The sequence below is a fragment of the Stegostoma tigrinum genome, chromosome 29 (assembly GCF_030684315.1).
Source record: "Stegostoma tigrinum isolate sSteTig4 chromosome 29, sSteTig4.hap1, whole genome shotgun sequence".
Classification (NCBI taxonomy): domain Eukaryota; kingdom Metazoa; phylum Chordata; class Chondrichthyes; order Orectolobiformes; family Stegostomatidae; genus Stegostoma; species Stegostoma tigrinum.
The window spans coordinates 45303348-45327576 of record NC_081382.1 but is presented as its reverse complement, the minus strand read 5'-3'; the positions used below and the strand labels follow the sequence as shown (position 1 = coordinate 45327576).

The window sequence follows — 24229 nt, the reverse complement described above, 5'->3', positions numbered from 1 at the left end:
CTGGGCAGCATCCTGGTAATTCTCCTCTTAAAGCTTATTTAAAGCTTCCACATCCTTCCTATAATGAGGTGACCAGAACTGAGCACAATATTCCAGAGATAGCAAGGTGTAGAGCTGGATGAACACAGTGGGCCAAGCAGCATTAGAGGAGCAGGAAAGCTGATGTTTCGGGCCTAGATCCTTCAGAAAATATTCCAAGTATGGTTTAACCAGGGTTTTATAGAGCTGCAGCATAACCTCATGGCTTTTAAACTCAATTCCCCCATCAATGAAAGCCAACACACCATACGCCTTCGTTACAACCCTATCAACTTGGGTAGCGACTTTGAGGGATCCTGGACATGGACCCTGGGATCAAGAATCCTGTCAACCCTGTACTCTGCATTCAATTTTGAACTTCCAAAATGAATCACCTCACACTTTTTTGAGTTGAATTCCATCTGCCACTTCTTTGCCCCATTCTGCATCCTGTCAATGTCCCATTGCCACCTACAACAGCCCTCCACACTAACCACAAATCCACCAACCTTCATGTCATTGGCAAACTTACCAACCCACCTTCCACTTCCTCATCCAAGTCATTTATAAAAATCACAAAGAACAGAGGTCCCGGAACAGATCCCTGCGGAACGCCACTGGTCACCAAGCTCCAGGCTGAATACTTTCCATCTACAACCACCCTCTGTCTTCTATTGGACAGCCAATTCTGTATCCAAACAGCCAGGTTTCCCTGAATCCCATGCCTCCTTACTTTATGAATGAGCCTACCATGGGGAACTTTATCAAATGCCTCAAAATCCATATCCATCATATCCACTGCTCTGTCTTCAATGTGTTTTGTCACATCCTCAAAGAATTCAATAAGGCTTGTGAGGCATGGCCAGCCCCTCAAAAAGCCATGTTGACTATGTTGAATCAAACTATGTTTTTCTAAATAATCATAAATACGATCTCTCAGAATCCTCTCCAAGAATTTGCCCACCATAGACGTAAGACTGACTGGTCTGAAAACTCCCAGGATTATCGCTATTCCTTTTCTTGAACAAGGGAGTAACATTTGCCATCCTCCAATCATCTGGTACTACTCCAGTGGACAGTGAGGATGCAAAGATCATCGTCAAAGGGGCAGCAATCTCTTCCTTCGCTTCTTATAGTAACGTTGGGTATATCCCGTTTGGCCCAGGGGACTTATCTATCCTCATGTTTTCAAAATTTCTAGCACGTCCTTCTTCTGAACCAACCTGTTCGAGCATATCAGCCTACTTCATACTGTCTTCACAAACTACAAGGTCCCTCTTACTAGTGAATACTGAAGCAAAGTCATTAAGGACCTCCCCTACCTCCTCCAACTCCAAGCACAAGTTCCCTCCACTATCACTGATCGCTCTACCTTCACTCTGGCCATCCTCTTGTTCCTCACACAAGTATAGAATGCCTTGGGGTTATCCTTAATCCTACCCACCAAGGTTTTTCCATAGCCCCTTTTCTTTCCTAAGCCCATTATTCAGTTCCCTCCTGGCTACCTTGTAACCCTCTAGAGCCCTGCCCAATCCTTGCTTCCTCAACCTTAAGTAAGCTTCCTTCTTCCTCTTGACTAGGTGTTCCACATGTCTTGTTATCCAAGGCTCCTTCACCTGTTCCTTCCCTTGCTTCAGTGGGACAAACCTATCCAGTACTTGTAGCAAATGCTCCCTAAACAACCTCCACACTTCTGTCGTGCATTTCCCTGAGAACATCTGTTCCCAATTTATGCTCCGCAGTTCTTGCCGAATAGCAATGTAATTCCCCCTCCCCCAATTAAATACTTTCCTATACCATCTGCTCCTATCCCTCTCTATGACTACAGTCAAGGTCATGGAGTTGTGATCACTATCACCAAAATGCTCTCCCACTGAGAGATCTGACACTTGGCCTGGTTCATTGCCAAGCACCAAATCCAATATGGTCTCCCCTCTAGCCGGCCTATCTACATATTGAGTCAGAAATCCTTCCTGGACACACCTGAGCACACCTGCTCCATCCAAACCATTTGCACTTAGGAGGTTGCAATCTGTACTACAGAAGTTGAAGTCACCCATGTCAACAGTTTGCCCCCTCAGTCCAAAGATGTGCAGGGTAAGTGGATTGGCTATGCTAAATTGCCAGTTGTGCCCAGGGATGTTTAGAATAGGTGGCTTAGGCAAGGGAAATGCAGGGGTAGGGGAATGGGTCTCGGTGGGATGGTCTTCAGAGGAGCAGTGTGAACTTGTTGGGTGGAATGGCCTGTTTCCACATTGTAGGGATTTTATGATTCCAACAGCTCTATTACTTCTGCACCTTTCCAAAATCTGCCTCCCAATCTGTTCCTCAGTGTCTCTGTGGGTATTGGGGCAGAGGGGTTGGGGTCTATAGAAAACTCCCAATGAAGTGACTGCTGCTTTCCTGTTTCTGAGTTCCACCCATACTGACTCAGTGCACAAACCCTTCTCCAAGACCTCCCTTTCTGAAGCTAATTATCAATGCCACTGCCCCACCTCTTTTACCTCCCTCTCTATTTCTTTTGAAACAACTGTACCCCGGAACATCCAACAATCATTCCTGCTTCTGTGTTATCCAAGCCTCTGTAATGGCCGCAACATCGTAATTCCAAATACTGATCCGTGCTCTGAGTTTATCACCCTCATTCCTGACACTTCTTGCATTAAAATAAATTCACTTCAACCCGTCACACTGACTGCAACTTTGCCGTATCAACTATCTGTTCTTCCTCACAGACTCTCTGCATGCTGTTATCTACCTGGACACCAGCTACCCCATCCTCTGATCTATAGCTCTGGTTCCCATCCCCATGCCAACCCAGTTTTAAACCCTCCCGAAGAGCTCTAGCAAACCTCTCGCCCAGCATATTGGTGCCCCTCCAGTTCAGGTGCAACCCGTCCTTCCAGTACAAGCCCCACCTTCCCCAGAAGGTATCTCAATGATCCACAAACCTGAAGCCCTCCCTCCTGCACCAGCTCTATAGCCACTTTACAAGAGGCTGTTAGAAACCAGGGAATTACAGACAGGGAGTGTCCCATCAGGGGTAGAGAAGTTATTGGAGAAAATTCTGAATGAGATAATTGATCTCTACTTCAAGAAGCAAGTTTAATCAGGGATAACAAGCATGAATTTGTCAGAGGAAGGTGATGTCTTTAAAAATATCTGAATTTTCGAGAAACTGACAGTGTGTTTGGATGAGGATAGTGCAGTTGATATAGTTTAAGCAGACTTCAGCAAAACTTCATCATCATCAGGCAGATTCTTCACTTGCGAAGATCAGTTGGGAAGCGACTTGTCAGTGATTTCGTTGGCACAACCGTTGGTGGCTGTAGAGTCCTATCCTGGACCTGCAGATCCTGGGGCAGTGCGGGCAGGGGAATGCTCTGGACAGCGGGGTTTGAGATGAGGGCTCCTTCCTGCGTTTCTGTCTGTCCTCTGAAGCTGCTCTCCTCGAACATTCGAACTCCTCCGTCGCCGTCGTAGTTTTCTTCCGCCATGCGTCTCTGTCAGAGGCCAGCTTTTGCCATTTCGATGAGGCGATGCTGGCCTGAGACAGCTGTTACTTCAGATGGTCCTTGTAGCGCTTGCGAGGGGCACCGCGGTTTCTTTTGCCATCGCAGAGTTCCCCCAAGAACACTGTCTTGGGTATTCTGGTGTTGTCCATCTGCAATACGTGACCCAACCATCGAAGTTGCTTCAGGAGAAGGGTCACTTCGATGCTGGGGAGCCGGGCCTTTTCCAGCACTTCGTTGTTGGAGACGCGGTCCTGCCAGGTGATGCCCCATACAGAGCGCAGGCAATGTTGGTGGAATCGTTCCAGCAGCCACATCTGTTTCCGATACAGAACCCAGGCCTCAGAGCCATAGAGCAGTGCGGTGATGACCACGGCCTTGAATATATAGTTTAAGCAGACTTCAGCAAAACTTCAACAAGGTCCGAAAATAAATGTCCAGGGTAACTTGGTAAGTTAGATCCAAAGTTGGTTTGGTGACAGGACGCAGAGAGTGGTGATAGAAGGGTGTTTGTGTCTGGAGCCTGGTGTGCAGTGGCATACCACTGGGATCAGTGCTGGGTCCCTTTATTATCGGTGATAGAAATGGTATAGAAGAAAATGTGGAGGGGATTCATTTACAGATGACAGGTTGAGTGGTTGACAGTGAGAAGAAAGGCTACAGGAGGATATAAACAGATTGGGCAGATCAGTGGCAGGTGGAATTTAATGCTGATAAATGTGAAATGATGATCTTCGGAAGAAGGAACAAGACAAGGTAGTATTGATGAATGGCAGGACACAAGGAAGCTCCGAAGAACAGAGGGATCTTGAGGTGCTCATCCACAGACCCCGAAGGTGGTCAGACAGGTCAATAGGGTAGTTAAGAAGGCATTTGGGATACATACCCTTACCAGTCGTGGCGTCAAGCCTAAGAGCAAGGAGGTTATGCTGAAGCTGTACAGAGAGGTCACAGCTGGAGAGCTGCGTGCAGATCTGCTCTCCATACTATCGGAAGGTTGTGACTGCACTGGACCGGGTGCAGAAAAGATTCACCAAGATGTTGCCTGAGGTGGAGCATTTCAATGATAAAGGGAGGCTGGAAAGACTCAGGTTGTTTTCTTTAGAGTGGAGAAGTTTGAGGGGGGGTCCTGATTAAAGTGTAGAAGACTACGAGAGGCGTGGATGTAAACCCACTGTTCCCCTTACTTGAAGCGTTAAGGATAAGGGGACGTAATTTTAAAATGGAAGGCAGGATGTTTAGAGGGAATTTGAGGAGTTACTTTTAGCCGGAGGGTGGGAGGAAACTGGAATGCACTGGGAGGATATTCAAAATAGGAACCTCACCACCTTTAAAAAGTACTCAGATGAACACTTGAAATGTCACGAGGCTGTGTGCCAAGTGCTGGAATTGGATTGTTAGGTTGGCACTGGCTTGATGGGTACCTTCTGTTCTGTATGACTATGATTCTATGACTCTCACAGTCGATGTGAAGTCACAGTTTAAGGCTATGGAGTAGACAATTTCAGATTGAGATGAGGAGAAATGTCTTCACCCCGAGAATGTGGAGCCTGTGGAATTCACTACCACAGAAACTAGTTGAGGCCAAGATAATTAATGTTTTCAAGAAGGAGTTAGACATTGTTCTTAGGACTGAGGGGTTAAAGGATACGGGGAGAAAGTGGGAACAGGGTAATGGATTGGACAATCAGCCATGATCATATTGAATGGCAAAGCAGGCTCGAAGTTCCTTATGAGGAATGGATACCCTCCCCCACCCCAACCCAGCTTCATCCTCAGCTTCATCCATAGATGCCAAACCAACAGACAACAAAACCAGTCCATACCAAAACCTGAAACTATAACCACCGCACCAGATGTAAAAAACACCTCAGAACTGACAGCCAGACTACTCAGACCGCGAGGAATCATGACAGCACACAAACCTACAGCCACACTGAGACAGCAACTGGCCAGGGTTAAAGACCCAATCGTAACCATGGACAGGATGAAGGTGGTTTACAAGGTGCCATGCAGAGACGGCACAAAACACCACATGGGACAAACAGGCAGACAACTAGCAAACCCATCCACAAACACCAGCCAGCAACTAAGCAACACAATCAGGTGTCCCTTGGTTTCAATTCACACAGACGAGAAAAGCCACACTTTCAACTGGGACAGCGCTACCATCATAGGATGCGCCAAACAGAGGACAGCCAGGGAATTCTTGAACACTTGGCATTCATCTGTGGACTCCATCAACAAACACATGGAATTAGACCTGATATACCGACCATTACAATAGACAATAGGTGCTGGAGTCGGCCATTCAGCCTTTCGAGCCAGCACCACCATTCATTATGATCATGGCTGATCATCCACAATCAGTATCCTGTTCCTGCCTTATCCCCATAACCCTTGATTCCACTATCTTTAAGAGCACTATCCATCTCTTTCTTGAAACTATCCGGAGAGTTGGCGTCCACTGCCTTCTGGGGCAGAGCATTCCCTATATCCACCACTCTCTGGGTGAAGAAGTTTTTCCTCAACTCTGTTCTAAATGGCCTACCCCTTATTTTTAAACTGTGTCCTCTGGTTCTGGACTCACCCATCAGCGGAAACGTACTTCCGGCCTCCAGATTGCCCGATTGTACAATGATTGTACAACGCACAGCCAGAGCAAGCCGCCACCGCAAGCAGCAAAAACCAGACCACATATAAATCCAAACTAGCACAGGACAACAGCACTTCACAGGAGGCTCCACAGCACTGAGGATGTCACCCAGTAAAGGGACAAAGCATCTATCAAACCTCCCACTGACATCTGCTGTTATACAGTAGATAAATAATCCTCTTTGTTTACTATTTGTTAAAGAGTAAGTTTGTTAGTGATCAGAAGAGTCATTTTATGATGAAACCTGGGTTGAATTGCTTTTGTCCCGATAAGCAATCAGTCAGGGAACTTGACCTGGTGGCTTACATGAAATGATCCGCATTTGTGGAATAGTGGGGCTCAATAATGGATGCACCCTTCCCATTTAATTCTGTATACTGAGAAAAGAACATGCTAAGATCATGGGAGGTAGGAGCAGAAATAGAACATTCAGCTCATTGAGTTTGCTCTGCCATTCAATGAGATCATCTCTAATCTCATAACCCTCTTAATTCCCTTACTGATTAAAAAATCTGCCATCCTTGAATATACTTCATGACCCAGCCTTGACCAACCTTCTGTGGTAAAGAATCCCACAGATTCACTATCTTCATCTCTGTCTAAAATGGGCAACCCCTTATTCTGAGATTAAACCCTCTAGCCCTGGGCTCTCCCACATCTACCCTGTCAAGTCCTCTAAGAGTTTTATATGTTTTAATACGGCCACCTCTCACTCTTCAAGAAGTCCATACTCGACCTATTTAGCCTTTCCTCGTAAGGCATTCCCTCCATACTTAGAACATAGAACATAGAACATAGAACAGTACAGCACAGAACAGGCCCTTCAGCCCACAATGTTGTGCCGACCATTGATCCTCATGTATGCACCCTCAAATTTCTGTGACCATATACATGTCCAGCAGTCTCTTAAATGACCCCAATGACCTTGCTTCCACAACTGCTGCTGGCAACACATTCCATGCTCTCACAACTCTCTGCGTAAAGAACCTGCCTCTGACATCCCCTCTATACTTTCCACCAACCAGCTTAAAACTATGACCCCTCGTGCTAGCCTCGTGCTTGGGATCAGTTGAGTGAACCTTCTCTGGACTGCTTCTGTAGTAGGTATATCTTTCATTAGATAAGGAGACAAAAACTGTTCACAGTATTTGGGTCAAGATCTGATTGGATCCTTGTATAGTTTTAGCAAAACTCCCTACTTTTATACACCATTCACTTTTAAATAAAGGCTAATATTTCATTTGCCTTCCTGATTACCCACTGAAGGTGTGTGTCAGCTTGTTACACTAACCTTTTGTAGCCCCCTCAATATTTAGTTTATGAATGTTTAAAATGCTATTAGTGTCAGAAGTCACACAAAACCAGGTTATAGTCCAACTGGTTTATTTGAAATCACAAGCTTGCGGAGCACTGCTCCTTTGCCAGGTGATTTTACCTGATGAAGGAGCAGCGCTCCAAAAACTCATGATTTCAAATATAACCTGGTGTCATGTGACTTCTGACTTTTTCCACCCAAGTCCAACACCAGCACCTCCACATCATTGCTACCTTCTACTTTGCAGACCGAAGCAAATAATTTATTCAACTCCTCTCTGGATCAGAAATTGGCTTGCTGAAAGAAGACAGAGGGTGGTAGTTGATGGGAAATGTTCATCCTGGAGACCAGTTACTAGTGGTGTACCGCAAGGGTCGGTGTTGGGTCCACTGCTGTTTGTCATTTTTATAAATGACCTGGATGAGGGCGTAGAAGGATGGGTTAGTAAATTTGCAGACGACACTAAGATCGGTGGAGTTGTGGATAGTGACGAAGGATGTTGTAGGTTGCAGAGAGACATAGATAAGCTGCAGAGCTGGGCTGAGAGGTGGCAAATGGAGTTTAATGCAGACAAGTGTGAGGTGATGCAGTTTGGTAGGAGTAACCAGAAGGCAAAGTACTGGGCTAATGGTAAGATTCTTGGTAGTGTAGATGAGCAGAGAGATCTCGGTGTCCATGTACACAGATCCTTGAAAGTTGCCACCCAGGTTGACAGGGCTGTTAAGAAGGCATACAGTGTTTTAGCTTTTATTAATAGAGGGATTGACTTCCGGAACCATGAGGTTATGGTGAAGCTGTACAAAACTCTGGTGCGGCCGCACTTGGAGTATTGTGTACAGTTCTGGTCACCGCATTATAAGAAGGATGTGGAAGCTTTGGAAAGGGTGCAGAGGAGATTTACGAGGATGTTGCCTGGTATGGAGGGAAGGTCTTACGAGGAAAGGCTGAGGGACTTGAGGCTGTTTTCGTTAGAGAGAAGAAGGTTGAGAGGTGACCTAATTGAGACATAAAATGATCAGAGGATTGGATATGCTGGATAGGGAGAGCCTTTTTCCTAGGATGGTGATGGCGAGCTTGAGGGGGCATAGCTTTAAATTGAGGGGTGAAAGATATAGGACAGATGTCAGAGGTAGTTTCTTTACTCAGAGAGTAGTAAGGGAATGGAACGCTTTGCCTGCAACGGTAATAGATTCGCCAACTTTAGGTACATTTAAGTCGACATTGGATAAGCATATGGATGTACATGGAATAGTGTAGGTTAGATGGACTTTAGATCGGTATGACAGGTCAGCACAACATTGAGGGCTGAAGGGCCTGTACTGTGCTGTAATGTTCTATGTCCTCTGCCACTTCCGGGATTCTTGTTATTAATTTCTCCAGCCTCAGTCTCAAAGCAGCTTATGTTCATTTTGGCCTCTATTTTCCATTTTTATATATTTGAAGAAGCTCCTGTCTGCCTTGATGTTACTTCGCAAGTTTTCCCTCATTAGTTATCTTCTCCTTGCTTCTTTTGGTCATCTTTTCTTGATTTTTAAAACCTCCCTCCTCTGGCTTATCACTGACACTATATGTTTTTGTTTCTTTCAATTTGATACAATTCTTAACTTCCCTCGTGAGCCATGATTTGCTGTTTACTTCCTAGAATCCTTTTTCCTCACTGTGGTATATCTTTGCTGTGAGTCATGAACTGTACCATTTTCTTCCTTTTATTTTAAACTCCTTTCTCATTCCACTCCAGTTAACACTGCCCTCATTTCTTTGTAATTACCCATATTTCTGTTTAGCACATTTGTTTCTGACACACGTTTCTCCCTCTCAAACAAAATACTAAATTCTACCACGTTATGGTCACCGTTTCTAAGCAGATGTTTTATTCTACATCATTTGTTAAGCCTGTGTCATTGCACATCACCAGATGCAAAACACCCTGATCTCTGTTTGGCTCTATAGCGTGTTATTTGAGGAAACTGTCCTGAATACACTCAATGAATTAGTCCCAGTCACTACTTCTGCCAAACTGGCAATCCCAATCTCCATGAAGATTAAAGTCACCCATGATAAGGTACTGCCTTTAGTGCAGCTGCCATTAACTGCTGATTTACTCTTTGACCCACCCTATAGTTATTGTTCGGGGGTCTACAGTCTACTCCTGCCAAAGTTCCACTGAGAACAATTTGGAGTTGGTGGTCAGAGCTGCAGTGTGGAACAAGCGTGGGCTGGATGTGACATGTGTTACTGCTCAGGGTTCTGTTCACGGCAGAAAGAACAAACACTTCCTTTGTATCCACAGAATAATTGACAGCCATTCGCTGGTTCACTTATCAGGGCAATGTCCTGAAAAATCAAAGTCATTCTACTCAGTTTAAAATTTAAACATCACCTTGTATTTAACTGTCAATCATCATTAACTGCTACATTCGCCATCATAATGCCTGTACCAAAGGCCATTTCTCAACTAGCCAGCATTCTTCTTTCAAACAGCATTACTCCGTTTTGCCCTTTAAATTGCTATTCTTGTGAATTGTCCTGATGAGTGCAAGATGAAAAGCTTTGGCAACATGTTATTTTTTAATGATACTCAAGTCCTGTCGTCAGGAACTCCACGTGGAGTAAGATTGTGGGTGTGAGCGGCACTTGACTTGATTCATGGCAATGCTTGATGATCTGTTTGTAAGTTCAAGGAAACAATCATGGAACCAGAGAGTATTCTGAAGAGGAAAGAGCGTGGTTTGAAGCTTATGAGATGGTCATTAGAGAGGCAGTGAATTCTGAAAGTTTTGTTTTTTCCATAATCTGAACTCCCATTGATTCCTAGCTGCCTGTCTGTCCTGAATGAAAATGAGACACAGTATTGTCAATGGAACTTTGATGGATCTGGATGGGAATACCAGGTGATGGCTGGTCCTGTCTTCATCTTCATTTTCACCTTCACAGGTCAGTACCTCGATAAAACAAATCAAATTTGTCAGACTTGTTGATTCAATCAGTCTGGTGGGCAGCCCAGCCTGTCCTCACCTTGACAAGGTCTCCTGTTAGTTGTCAGTGAGCAGGAACCTCATTCTCCTCTGGCCCCTGTTAAGGTCTGGTTTGGATTGTGCTGTGAATTCACACCACACACCAACTGCGAAACCAGAGATTCTCCATTGGTTCAAATCTTCCCTTTAGCTTGTGCTGCAATGTCTTTCTGCTCTCTCTCTCTCCCTCTGTGTTTTTACCCCAGGGATTTTCATTGGATTTGTGGCGGATTCAGTCAATCGGAAGAATTTCCTGTCTGCCAGCCTCTTCCTCTGGAGCCTTATGACACTGCTGATGGGCTTTGCCAAGCATTACTGGCACCTGGTGATTCTGCGCTTTGGCCAAGGCATCAGGTGATGACTGTGCCCTCCACGCTCTCATACCCTAACCGAGTGTGCCCCCCTGACCCTGTCCCCACTACCGTGCCCCTTCCCCATCCCTGCCCCTATTACTGTGGCTCCTGGGTGTAATTGAGTGATCTGACAGTGGGGGCAGAGTATTCTGGAGGGTGAGGGTGAGGGGGGAGTTGTCTGATGGTGAGGGGTGGAGGAGTTGTCTCACCTTAAACCTGTGGCTATTGAGTAGGTTCTGGCCTAACCTAACGGTCTTGGAGAGACTATAGAGGAGAGTTACAGGAACAGGAATGAGGGACTGCAGGGAATGTGGTGAGACTGGAGACTCTGGGATTGTCCTCCCTGGAGCAGGTTAAAGGGAGATTTAATCAAGGTGTTCAAAATCAAGGTAGGGTCTGACTGAGTCAATGAGGAGAAACAGCTTCCAGGGGCAGGAGGATCAGTGACCAAAGGGGCACCGATTTGAAGGGAATCTGTAAAAGAATCAGAGGGGGAGAGGAGGGAAATGTGGGAGTTGTTGCGATCTGGACCACGCTGCCTGAGAGGATGATAGGGAGCAGGTACTTTCACGAAGGCGAGCACTGGTTAGAAGTTTAAAGGGGAAAGAATTGTGGGCAAAAGTGGATGTGATTGATTGGATGGGTCTTTCAAAGAGCTGGCAAAGGGACAGTGGGCTGAATGGCCTGTTGTGGTGCTGGAAGATTCTGGGAGATTGTGGAGAATTGACATTTGCTGTTTGATGATCTGTTTTACAGTGAGGCCGGGTGCACTCCATTTGCTGTCAGTCTGATTGTGGATTATTTCCCAAAGGAATCACGAGGCTCAGCCATGGGCTTCTATAACTGGGGCATCTACGCTGGCTATAGCCTCTCATACGCTATCGGCAACTATGTCACCAGAGCCAACATCCTGGGGCAGGTAAGCTTTGAGTCTGATGCCATCAGCACCATCAGAACCAGCAGGTGTGGCTGGAACACCTGGCGTTATGGCTGGGAGAGAGTTAGGCCTCACCATCAAACACTGCCTCTTGGTGAGTAGACCTCAGAGCACAGAATCACAAAGGTACAGTCCTCCAGAGCAGTGACGCAGCTGAAAATACCTTCAAAACTAAGCTCCTGCTCTTCACAGCCCTCCATAGGAGAGAGTATGGGAAATAGCAGTAGGACTAGGCCATGTGGCCCCCCTCAAGCCTGTTTAACCATCAACTTGATCATCACAAATCTCAACAGCATTTTACCACACTATCCCCCAATCCCCTGACCTTTAATGTCCACAAAACAAATATCTCAAAGAAATAAAGTCATGGAAAGCACATAATGTCAAAGCTATGAAAACAAATGCTGCATCTTGATATATTAAACTGGAAATAATTTACCAAAATTCAAAAGCCAATTTAAACAAATCCTTTAGAAGTTGTCTCGAACTGTCAGAACCTTGCTCATGACTCTCCACAGTTCATTTTAAGAATGTGTCGATCTAATCTGGAACGTGATATAAAGATGATTGATATATCATTCTCTCAAATTCATTTGGAAAAGTAACAACCTAGTATTGGGACAACAGTTGGGGTTGGCGGGCGCGCGGTTAGTTGAGAGAAGGAGGGGAAGAACTCAATTTAAAAGAGGAACAAAAACAGAAGTTGCTGGAAAAGCTCAGTAGCTCTGGCAGCACCTGTGAGGGAAAAAAACAGAGTTAATGTTTCGGGTCCACTGACCCCTCCTCACCGGACCCGAAACATTAACTCTGTTTTTTCCTTCAGAGATGCTGCCAGAGCTACTGAGCTTTTCCAGCAACTTTGTTTTAGTTCCTGATTTACTGCGTCCGCAGTTCTTTTGGTTTCAATGTAAAAGATCCCAGATTCATTGGTCGCAGGAAGAGCAGGGAATGTTCCCACCCTCTCCCTATCCAGCAGCACCATGTTCTGTGGCAAGTATTCACCGTCCAGCCAGCAGCGAGGAAACAGACACACAAGTAATCACAAAATAATCTGTCTATGGGATCTTGCTACACTCAGATTGGCTGCCCACATTGCAACAGTCACCACAAGTCAGAAGGCACTCCATTGGCTGTAAAGTGCTTTAAGATGCTCTGTGATTGAATGTTGCATTGGGCAGAGTGATGGAAATAAAGCTGTACAGCATAGAAACAGACCCTTTGGTCCCATCTGTCCATGCTGACCAGGTATCCTAAATTCATTTAGTCCCGTTTGCCAACATTTGGGCCATATCCCTCTTAAGCCCTTCCTATCCATATCCCCACCGAGATGCCTTTTAAATGCCGTAATTGTACCAGCCCCCACCACTTGCTCGGGCAGGAGGGGGGTTAACAGGAAGCTGCTGTTGGTAACTCACCAGTACCTCCCCCTGGCTTGATGGGGTCGCCATTAGTCTGTAAAGATTGTAATGAGGTCAGCCAGGGAGATCTTATAGAAAGTGAGTTCCTTGACTGGGGCTGTTAACCTGGACCAATCAGGGAGCCCTGGCTGACAGATATAAACCAGAGTGTCAGACATCCTGCTGACTCTGAGGGAGAAGGGCCTCAGCCCAAAACGTCAGCCTTTCTGCTCCTCTGATGCTGCTTGGCCTGTTGTGTTCATCCAGCTCTACGCCTTGTTATCTCAGAGGGAGCTGGGTCAGTGAGAAGGGCTCTCCACGTGTAAATACATGGTGATTTTGTGATGAGATACTGGCCTCTGTGCAGTTATTTCAAACCCAAGTCTAATCTAACCACCATGAAGGAAGAGAAACTAACTCAGAGCTAAATAAAGATTTAGAGAGAGATGTTGGATTCCACGAGTGGGGATTTTCTAATGATGAAGAGGGACTTTCTCATCCTTTGTTCTTCCTCAGGGTTGGAGATGGTCATTTATTGTCAGTGCCATCCCAGGATTTATTGTCAGTGCCATCGTGCTGCTCAGTGTTCGTGAATTGCCGAAGGAGAAGGGAAACACCGAGATAACACCCAGAGACAGCCTCAAGCTGAGCATTGGACAGAAAATGCTGCATGGTCTGAGGCCATTCATCACACCATCCCTCCTGTTCCTATGCATCGCTGGGTCAATCAGAAATGCAGGTAATTGAGAGGCACAGAGAGATCAGCATTTAAACAACACCTACACTGCCTAGCGAGTTTTGAGAAGATTTGTAGCTCAGGTTGAGGTTCTGGATGTGAGTTTGCTCGCTGAGCTGGAAGGTTAGTTTTCAGACGTTTCGTCACCATTCTAGGTAACATCATCAGTGAGCCTCTGATGAAGCACTGGTGTTATGCCCAGCTTTCTAACCCTAAACAGATAAATGGAAAGCGGGACATAACACCAGCGCTTCGTCGGAGGCTCACTGATGATGTTACCTAGAAAGGTAACGAAACGTCTGAAAACTAACCTTCCAGCTCAGCGAGCAAACTCACATCCAGAAATTACACTGCCTTTTTATAACAGGCTTGAGAGAAGTTAAAATGTTTCACAATGCCTTGGGAAATTCGAGCCGAAACAATCTAACCCTTTAATACCCACCCAATCTAATCCCACTCCCCTCACTGATTCCCCACCCCCTTTAATACCCACCCAGTCTAATCCCACTCCCCTCACTGATTCCCCGCCCCCTTTAATACCCACCTAGTCTAATCCCACTCTGCCCCTCACACCCCACTCCCTTTAATACCCACCTAGTCTAATCCCACTCCCCTCACTGATTCCCCACCCCCTTTAATACCCACCCAGTCTAATCCCACTCCCTCACTGATTCCCCACCCCCTTTAATACCCACCCAGTCTAATCCCACTCCCCTCACTGATTCCCTGCCCCCTTTAATACCCACCCAGTCTAATCCCACTCCCCTCACTGATTCCCCGCCCCCTTTAATACCCACCCAGTCTAATCCCACTCTGCCCCTCACTCCCCACTCCCTTTAATACCCACCTAGTCTAATCCCACTTTCCCCCCCACTCCCAGCTCCCTTTAATACCCACCCAGTCTAATCCCACTCTCCCCCTCACTCCCCGCTCCCTTTAATACCCACCCAGTCTAATCCCACTCTCCCCCTCACTCCCCGCTCCCTGTAATATCCCACCCAGTCTAATCCCACTCTCCCCCCTCACTCCCCGCCCCCTTTAATACCCCACCCAGTCTAATCCCACTCTCCCCCCTCACTCCCCGCTCCCTGTAATATACCACCCAGTCTATTCCCACTCTACCCCTCACTCCCCGCTCCCTTTAATATCCCACCCAGTCTATTCCCACTCTCCCCCTCACTCCCCGCTCCCTGTAATATCCCACCTAGTCTAATCCCACTCTCCCCCTCACTCCCCGCCCCCTTTAATATCCCACCCAGTCTAATCCCACTCTCCCCCTCACTCCCCGCTCCCTTTAATACCCACCTAGTCTAATCCCACTCTCCCCCTCACTCCCCGCTCCCTTTAAGACCCACCTAGTCTAATCCCACTCTCCCCCTCACTCCCCGCCCCCTTTAATATCCCACCCAGTCTAATCCCACTCTCCCCCTCACTCCCCGCTCCCTTTAATACCCACCTAGTCTAATCCCACTCTCCCCCTCACTCCCCACTCCCTTTAATACCCAGCCAGTCTAATCCCACTCTCCCCCTCACTCCGCGCTCCCTGTAATATCCCACCCAGTCTAATCCCACTCTCCCCCTCACTCCCCGCTCCCTGTAATATCCCACCCAGTCTAATCCCACTCTCCCCCTCACTCCCCACTCCCTTTAATACCCACCCAGTCTAATCCCACTCTCCCCCTCACTCCCCGCTCCCTGTAATATCCCACCCAGTCTAATCCCACTCTCCCCCCAACTACCCACTCCCTTTAATATCCCACCCAGTCCTATCCCACTCTCCCCCCTCACTTCCCACTCCCTTTAATACCCCACCCAGTCTAATGCCACTCTCCCCCTCACTCCCCGCCCCCTTTAATATCCCACGCAGTCTCATCCCACTCTCCCCCTCACCCCCCCGCTCCCTTTAATATCCCACCCAGTCTAATCCCACTCTCCCCCTCACTCCCCACTCCCTTTAATACCCACCCAGTCTAATCCCACTCTCCCCCCTCACTCCCCGCTCCCTTTAATACCCACCTAGTCTAATCCAGTCTCCCCCTCACTCCCCGCCCCCTTTAATACCCACCCAGTCTAATCCCACTCTCCCCCTCACTCCCCGCCGCCTTTAATACCCCACCCAGTCTAATCCCACTCTCCCCCCTCACTCCCCGCTCCCTTTAATATCCACCCAGTCTAATCCCACTCTCCCCCCTCACTCCCCGCTCCCTTTAATACCCACCCAGTCTAATCCCACTCCCCCCTCACTCCCCGCCCCCTTTAATATCCCACCCAGTCTAATCCCACTCTCCCCCCTCACTCCCCGCTCCCTTTAATACCCACCTAGTCTAATCCACTCTCCCCCTCACTCCCCGCTCCCTTTAATACCCACCTAGTCTAATCCACTCTCCCCCTCACTCCCCGCTCCCTTTAATACCCACCCAGTCTAATCCCACTCTCCCCCTCACTCCCCGCCCCCTTTAATACCCACCCAGTCTAATCCCACTCTCCCCCTCACTCCCCGCTCCCTTTAATACCCACCCAGTCTAATCCCACTCTGCCCCTCACTCCCCACTCCCTTTAATACCCACCTAGTCTAATGCCACTTTCCCCCCCACTCCCCGCCCCCTTTAATACCCACCCAGTCTAATCCCACTCTCCCCCTCACTCCCCGCTCCCTGTAATATCCCACCCAGTCTAATCCCACTCTCCCCCCTCACTCCCCGCCCCCTTTAATACCCCACCCAGTCTAATCCCACTCTCCCCCCTCACTCCCCGCTCCCTTTAATATCCCACCCAGTCTAATCCCACTCTCCCCCTCACTCCCCGCTCCCTTTAATACCCACCTAGTCTAATCCCACTCTCCCCCTCACTCCCCGCCCCCTTTAATATCCCACCCAGTCTAATCCCACTCTCCCCCTCACTCCCCGCTCCCTTTAATACCCAACTAGTCTAATCCCACTCTCCCCCTCACTCCCCGCTCCCTTTAATACCCACCCAGTCTAATCCCTCTCTCCCCCTCACTCCGCGCTCCCTGTAATATCCCACCCAGTCTAATCCCACTCTCCCCCTCACTCCCCACTCCCTGTAATATCCCACCCAGTCTAATTCCACTCTCCCCCTCACTCCCCACTCCCTTTAATACCCACCCAGTCTAATCCCACTCTCCCCCTCACTCCCCGCTCCCTTTAATACCCACCCAGTCTAATCCCACTCTGCCCCTCACTCCCCACTCCCTTTAATACCCACCTAGTCTAATGCCACTTTCCCCCCCACTCCCCGCCCCCTTTAATACCCACCCAGTCTAATCCCACTCTCCCCCTCACTCCCCGCTCCCTGTAATATCCCACCCAGTCTAATCCCACTCTCCCCCCTCACTCCCCGCCCCCTTTAATACCCCACCCAGTCTAATCCCACTCTCCCCCCTCACTCCCCACTCCCTGTAATATCCCACCCAGTCTAATCCCACTCTCCCACCAGCTACCCACTCCCTTTAATATCCCACCCAGTCCTATCCCACTCTCCCCCCTCACTCCCCACTCCCTTTAATACCCCACAGAGTCTAATCCCACTCTCCCCCTCACTCCCCACTCCCTTTAATACCCACCCAGTCTCATCCCACACTCCCCCCTCACTCCCCGCACCCTTTAATACCCACCTAGTCTAATCCACTCTCCCCCTCACTCCCCGCTCCCTTTAATACCCACCCAGTCTAATCCCACTCTCCCCCTCACTCCCCGCCCCCTTTAATACCCCACCCAGTCTAATCCCACTCTCCCCCCTCACTCCCCGCTCCCTTTAATATCCACCCAGTCTAATCCCACTCTCCCCCCTCACTCCCCGCTCCCTTTAATACCCACCTAGTCTAATCCCACTCTCCCCCTCACTCCCCGCTCCCTGTAATATCCCACCCAATCTAATCACAGTCTCCCCCTCACTCCCTGCTCCCTTTAATACCCCACCCAGTCTAATCCCACTCTCCCCCCCACTCCCCGCTCCCTTTAATACCCACCCAGTCTAATCCCACTCTCCCCCTCACTCCCCGCTCCCTTTAATGTCCCACCTAGTCTAATCCCACTCTCCCCCTCACTCCCCGCTCCCTTTAATATCCCACCCAGTCCTATCCCACTCTCCCCCTCACTCCCCGCTCCCTGCAATACCCCACCCAGTCTAATCCCACTCTCCCCCTCACTCCCCGCTCCCTTTAATACCCACCTAGTCTAATCCCACTCTCCCCCTCACTCCCCGCCCCCTTTAATATCCCACCCAGTCTAATCCCACTCTCCCCCTCACTCCCCGCTCCCTTTAATACCCACCTAGTCTAATCCCACTCTCCCCCTCACTCCCCGCTCCCTTTAATACCCACCTAGTCTAATCCCACTCTCCCCCTCACTCCCCGCTCCCTTTAATACCCACCCAGTCTAATCCCTCTCTCCCCCTCACTCCGTGCTCCCTGTAATATCCCACCCAGTCTAATCCCACTCTCCCCCTCACTCCCCGCTCCCTGTAATATCCCACCCAGTCTAATCCCACTCTCCCCCTCACTCCCCACTCCCTTTAATACCCACCCAGTCTAATCCCACTCTCCCCCTCACTCCGCGCTCCCTGTAATATCCCACCCAGTCTAATCCCACTCTCCCCCCAGCTACCCACTCCCTTTAATATCCCACCCAGTCCTATCCCACTCTCCCCCCTCACTCCCCACTCCCTTTAATACCCCACAGAGTCTAATCCCACTCTCCCCCTCACTCCCCACTCCCTTTAATACCCACCCAGTCTAATCCCACACTCCCCCCTCACTCCCCGCTCCCTTTAATACCCACCTAGTCTAATCCACTCTCCCCCTCACTCCCCGCTCCCTTTAATACCCACCCAGTCTAATCCCACTCTCCCCCTCACTCCCCGCCCCCTTTAATACCCCACCCAGTCTAATCCCACTCTCCCCCCTCACTCCCCGCTCCCTTTAATATCCACCCAGTCTAATCCCACTCTCCCCCCTCACTCCCCGCTCCCTTTAATACCCACCTAGTCTAATCCCACTCTCCCCCTCACTCCCCGCTCCCTGTAATATCCCACCCAGTCTAATCACAGTCTCCCCCTCACTCCCTGCTCCCTTTAATACCCCACCCAGTCTAATCCCACTCTCCCCCCCACTCCCCGCTCCCTTTAATATCCCACCCAGTCTAATCCCGCTCTCCCCCTCACTACCCACTCCCTTTAATATCCCACCCAGTCTAATCCCACTCTCCCCCTCACTCCCCGCTCCCTTTAATACCCACCCAGTCTAATCCCACTCTCCCCCTCACTCCCCGCTCCCTTTAATATCCCACCTAGTCTAATCCCACTCTCCCCCTCACTCCCCGCTCCCTTTAATATCCCACCCAGTCCTATCCCACTCTCCCCCTCACTCCCCGCTCCCTGTAATACCCCACCCAGTCTAATCCCACTCTGCCCCCTCACTCCCCGCTCCCTTTAATATCCCACCTAGTCTAATCCCACTCTCCCCCTCACTCCCCGCTCCCTTTAATATCCCACCCAGTCCTATCCCACTCTCCCCCTCACTCCCCGCTCCCTGTAATACCCCACCCAGTCTAATCCCACTCTCCCCCCTCACTCCCCGCTCCCCTTCATATCCCACTGACGTGCGTGGGGCTCTGTATGGTGGGCACAACTGTGTGAAGTTTGGTTTTGTGGATTAATAATTCTGCTGTTAATTTTGCTCCTGCCCTGTCTCTTGACCGTTCTTTCATATTTGATTGTCCGAACTGTCCTTGACAGGCTTTGTTTGTAAATTAACGATTTACTGGATTTACTGGGCCTCTTGATGGCTCTCCTCATTGACGTGCTCCTGGGCTGGGACAAAGTTGGCCAAGAACAGGCCCAAGTAGGCGGCCCTGGACAGGGGCTGGTTACCGGCTGTCTCCCCCGCTTTCCCTAGTTACAGTTGAGCCTTGGTGTCCTCGCAGAGGGAGCATTTGGAATCCATATGCGGGAAAGGAGGCGAGGTGATGGGCTGCATGGTTTTCCCCACCGCTCTATTTTAATTGAATCCCCCATGCCCTCTCCCCTTTTCGCTTCCTCCCTGGTTTGTTACAGTTGGCCTGCCCCTGATGGGCCGTGCATGTACTTTGTGAATTTAATCGGACCCTCTCCTACCCACAGGGGATCGAGTGATGGTTACACAAAAAACCCCAGAGTTTTAAGGAGTGGTAACGTCCCTCCCTCTGTGCCCAGGGGACCTGGGTTTAAGTGCAAACAGCTCCCAAAGTGTGTCATAACCGTCCCTGAACATGGAGATTATAAAATATCACGAGCCGGGTTCTTTCCAGTGGGCCCAGTTTGTTATTTGTTAAATGGGTGGAAATTAATCCCAAGATAGTAAGCCTTATACACCAATGTCACAGGAACGGGGCTGTCATTCCTGAGCCAGCCTGAACCCAGTCTATCTGCTCACGCCCCGTGTGAACTAACCCATTGCAAACCCTGGGAATGGCTCAGCCAGATCCCCATCAGCAAATTCCACCCCGGATAAATTACGGGAATCAGTTTACAGCAAGGCGAAGGATCAGTGAGCCATAGCATCAGCTGTTTGTTACATTAACCATTTGCTGATTTTAGGAGGCTACGTTTGGGCCTACAACACCCAGCTGTTCTTTAACCTGTACCACCCCGGTGTGGATGTGGGCCGCTGGTTATCATGGATACCGCTGGCTGGAGGCTGCCTGGGGGCCATCTCTGGAGGGTACATCTCAGACCAATTGGTGAAACGAAGAGGATTCTACGCCCGGGTGTGGGTACTGGTCATCAGTCAGGTGAGTGCATCTGTGACCCCGCCACCATCGGCCATCACACCCATTGGCTCCCAGGACACACTCTCACCACCAGCACAACTCCCACCTGAGGGATAACAGGCAGCTCACAGTCACATTGCCTGGGGCTTCACCAGAGACAGGATCTACATGATAGACAGCCACACTGTCAGAGGGTCAGTGCTGAGGGAGCGGGCACTGTCAGAGGGTCAGTGTGAGGGAGCGGGCACTGTCAGAGGGTCAGTGCTGAGGGAGTGGGCACTGTCGGAGGGTCAGTGCTGAGGGAGTGGGCACTGTCGGAGGGTCAGTGCTGAGGGAGCGGGCACTGTCAGAGGGTCAGTGTGAGGGAGTGGGCACTGTCAGAGGGTCAGTGCTGAGGGAGCGCCACACTGTCAGAGGGTCAGTGCTGAGGGAGCGGGCACTGTCAGAGGGTCAGTGCTGAGGGAGCGGGCACTGTCGGAGGGTCAGTGCTGAGGGAGTGGGCACTGTCGGAGTGTCAGTGCTGAGGGAGTGGGCACTGTCGGAGGGTCAGTGTGAGGGAGCGGGCACTGTCAGAGGGTCAGTGTGAGGGAGTGGGCACTGTCAGAGGGTCAGTGTGAGGGAGTGGGCACTGTCAGAGGGTCAGTGTGAGGGAGTGGGCACTGTCGGAGGGTCAGTGTGAGGGAGTGGGCACTGTCAGAGGGTCAGTGCTGAGGGAGCGGGCACTGTCAGAGGGTCAGTGCTGAGGGAGCGGGCACTGTCAGAGGGTCAGTGCTGAGGGAGCGGGCACTGTCAGAGGGTCAGTGCTGAGGGAGCGGGCACTGTCAGAGGGTCAGTGCTGAGGGAGCGGGCAGTGTCAGAGGGTCAGTGCTGAGGGAGCGGGCACTGTCAGAGGGTCAGTGCTGAGGGAGCGGGCACTGTCAGAGGGTCAGTGCTGAGGGAGCGGGCACTGTCAGAGGGTCAGTGCTGAGGGAGCGGGCACTGTCAGAGGGTCAGTGCTGAGGGAGCGGGCACTGTCAGAGGGTCAGTGCTGAGGGAGCGGGTGCTGTCGGACGGTCAGTGCTGATGGAGTGGGCACTGTCAGAGGGTCAGTGCTGAGGGAGCGGGCACTGTCAGAGGGTCAGTGCTGAGGGAGCGGGCACTGTCAGAGGGTCAGTGCTGAGGGAGCGGGCACTGTCAGAGGGTCAGTGCTGAGGGAGCGGGCACTGTCAGAGGGTCAGTGCTGATGGAGTGGGCACTGTCAGAGGGTCAGTGCTGAGGGAGCGGGCACTGTCAGAGGGTCAGTGCTGAGGGAGCGGGCACTGTCAGAGGGTCAGTGCTGAGGGAGCGGGCACTGTCAGAGGGTCAGTGCTGAGGGAGCGGGCACTGTCAGAGGGTCAGTGCTGAGGGAGCGGGCACTGTCAGAGGGTCAGTGCTGAGGGAGCGGGCACTGTCAGAGGGTCAGTGCTGAGGGAGTGGGCACTGTCGGAGGGTCAGTGCTGAGGGAGTGGGCACTGTCAGAGGGTCAGTGCTGAGGGAGGTGCCGCACTGTTGGAGGGTCAGTGCCGAGGGAGCGCCGCACTGTCGGAGGGTCAGTGCTGAGGGAGCAGGCACTGTCGGAGGGTCAGTGCTGAGGGAGTGGGCACTGTCAGAGGGTCAGTGCTGAGGGAGTGGGCACTGTCAGAGGGTCAGTGCCGAGGGAGCGCCGCACTGTTGGAGGGTCAGTGCCGAGGGAGCGCCGCACTGTCGGAGGGTCAGTGCTGAGGGAGCAGGCACTGTCGGAGGGTCAGTGCTGAGGGAGTGGGCACTGTCAGACGGTCAGAGCTGAGGGAGCAGGCACTGTCGGAGGGTCAGTGCCTGAGGGAGTGGGCACTGTTGGAGGGTCAGTGCTGAGGGAGCGGGCACTGTTGGAGGGTCAGTGCTGAGGGAGTGGGCACTGTCGGAGGGTCAGTGCCTGAGGGAGTGGGCACTGTTGGAGGGTCAGTGCTGAGGGAGTGGGCACTGTCGGAGGGTCAGTGCCTGAGGGAGTGGGCACTGTTGGAGGGTCAGTGCTGAGGGAGCGGGCACTGTCGGAGGGGCAGTGCTGAGGGAGTGGGCGCTGTCAGAAAGTGAAGGCGTGAGGCAAGGCTGAGCATGCTGAAGGATGGAGGACGGTGGGGGGTGCATGCCTGGATCTGTGAACGAGTGAGAGAGACGGGGCGGATCCGCTGTGTGTAAAGATTGAGACTGGCAATGTCAGATAGACACCACACATTCCCTGTCCTCGCCCGCAACCACATCCATAAAGTGGGCTAGGAGAGGAGGAACCACAGGCGGAAAGGCCTCTTCCACCCCCCCTCCCCGTACCCTCTGATGAATTGCCCTGAGGAGACAGGGTCAATGTTTGTTAACGTTCCCTCCCAGGGTCACTTCGGACCCTCCGTCTCACGTCCCTGGGGCTTTGCCGCTGCTGCTTCACCCAGACTTTAAACAGTGTGTTACTACTGAGCTTTGCTGACTGGTACATCTTCACGGTCATTTCTTGCAGGTCATTGGTCAAAATGGTAAATCTGTTTCTTTGGAATTTGTTTTAAATGCGGGTTTTCTGTTTTGTCAAGTCTTGTCTTTCGGGAATTTGCTCACTGTCCCTGGGGAGAAAGTGAACTGAAATTTGTCATCACTGCCCCTAAACTTTCAGGACAGTACCTCAACCCACCCTCCCCAACCCACCCCCCCACACCCTCCCGCTCCACCCTCCCCAACCCACCCCACCACACCCCCCCGCTCCACCCTCCCCAATCCATACCCCGATCCCCACCCCGTTCCACCCTCCCCAATCCACCCCCGCCGCTCCACCCTCCCCAACCCATCCTCCCACCCCCACCCTGCTCCACTCTCCCCAATCCACCCCCCCATCCCCACCCCGTTCCACCCTCCCCAATCCACCCCCCGCCCCCACCCCGCTCCACCCTCCCCAATCCACCCCCCCACCCCCGCCACTCCACCCTCCCCAATCCACCCCCCCACCCCCGCCGCTCCACCCTCCCCAATCCACCCCCCCACCCCCGCCGCTCCACCTTCCCCAATCCACACCCCCATCCCCACCCCACTCCACCCTCCCCAACCCACCCCTCCACACCCCCCCACCCCCGCCACTCCACCCTCCCCAATCCACACCCCGATCCCCACCCCGCTCCACCCTCCCCAACCCACCCCCCAACACCCCCGCTCCACCCTCCCTAACCCACCCCCCCACCTCCACCCCGCTCCACCCTCCCCAATCCACAAGCTGATTGGTGGAGGCTATGGTTTGGAAGGGGCTGTTTCAGGAGATATGGGGGTATTTTATTTTGGCGGGGGAGGAGTGGGGTGGGCGGGAGGTGGCGGCAGTGTGTTTATTGGTGTCTAATCCTCTCTGTTTAATACAGGTTGCAGCTGGTCCTTTCGTGGCTGGAGCTATCTGGCTCCATCCTCCGTATTGCTTCCTGTTGTTGATTCCAGCCAATATCTTGGGTGAGCCTCTGCTCCATATTCACATGTGGGCAGGAAACTGCCCCTCGGAGGAGGGT

At 50.9% G+C, this 24229-nt stretch overlaps 1 protein-coding gene across 1 annotated transcript in view; it reads left to right on the top strand.

Moving 5' to 3' along the window:
• Positions 1-24229, top strand: part of LOC125465284 (quinolone resistance transporter-like) — a 293668-nt gene that overhangs the window by 9991 nt on the left and 259448 nt on the right. The window contains exons 2-7 of the mRNA XM_059638212.1: positions 10317-10435; positions 10722-10869; positions 11625-11787; positions 13719-13941; positions 20533-20726; positions 24089-24173. Coding sequence (XP_059494195.1) covers positions 10317-10435; positions 10722-10869; positions 11625-11787; positions 13719-13941; positions 20533-20726; positions 24089-24173 — 932 coding nt within the window. The remainder of the gene's footprint in view (positions 1-10316; positions 10436-10721; positions 10870-11624; positions 11788-13718; positions 13942-20532; positions 20727-24088; positions 24174-24229) is intronic.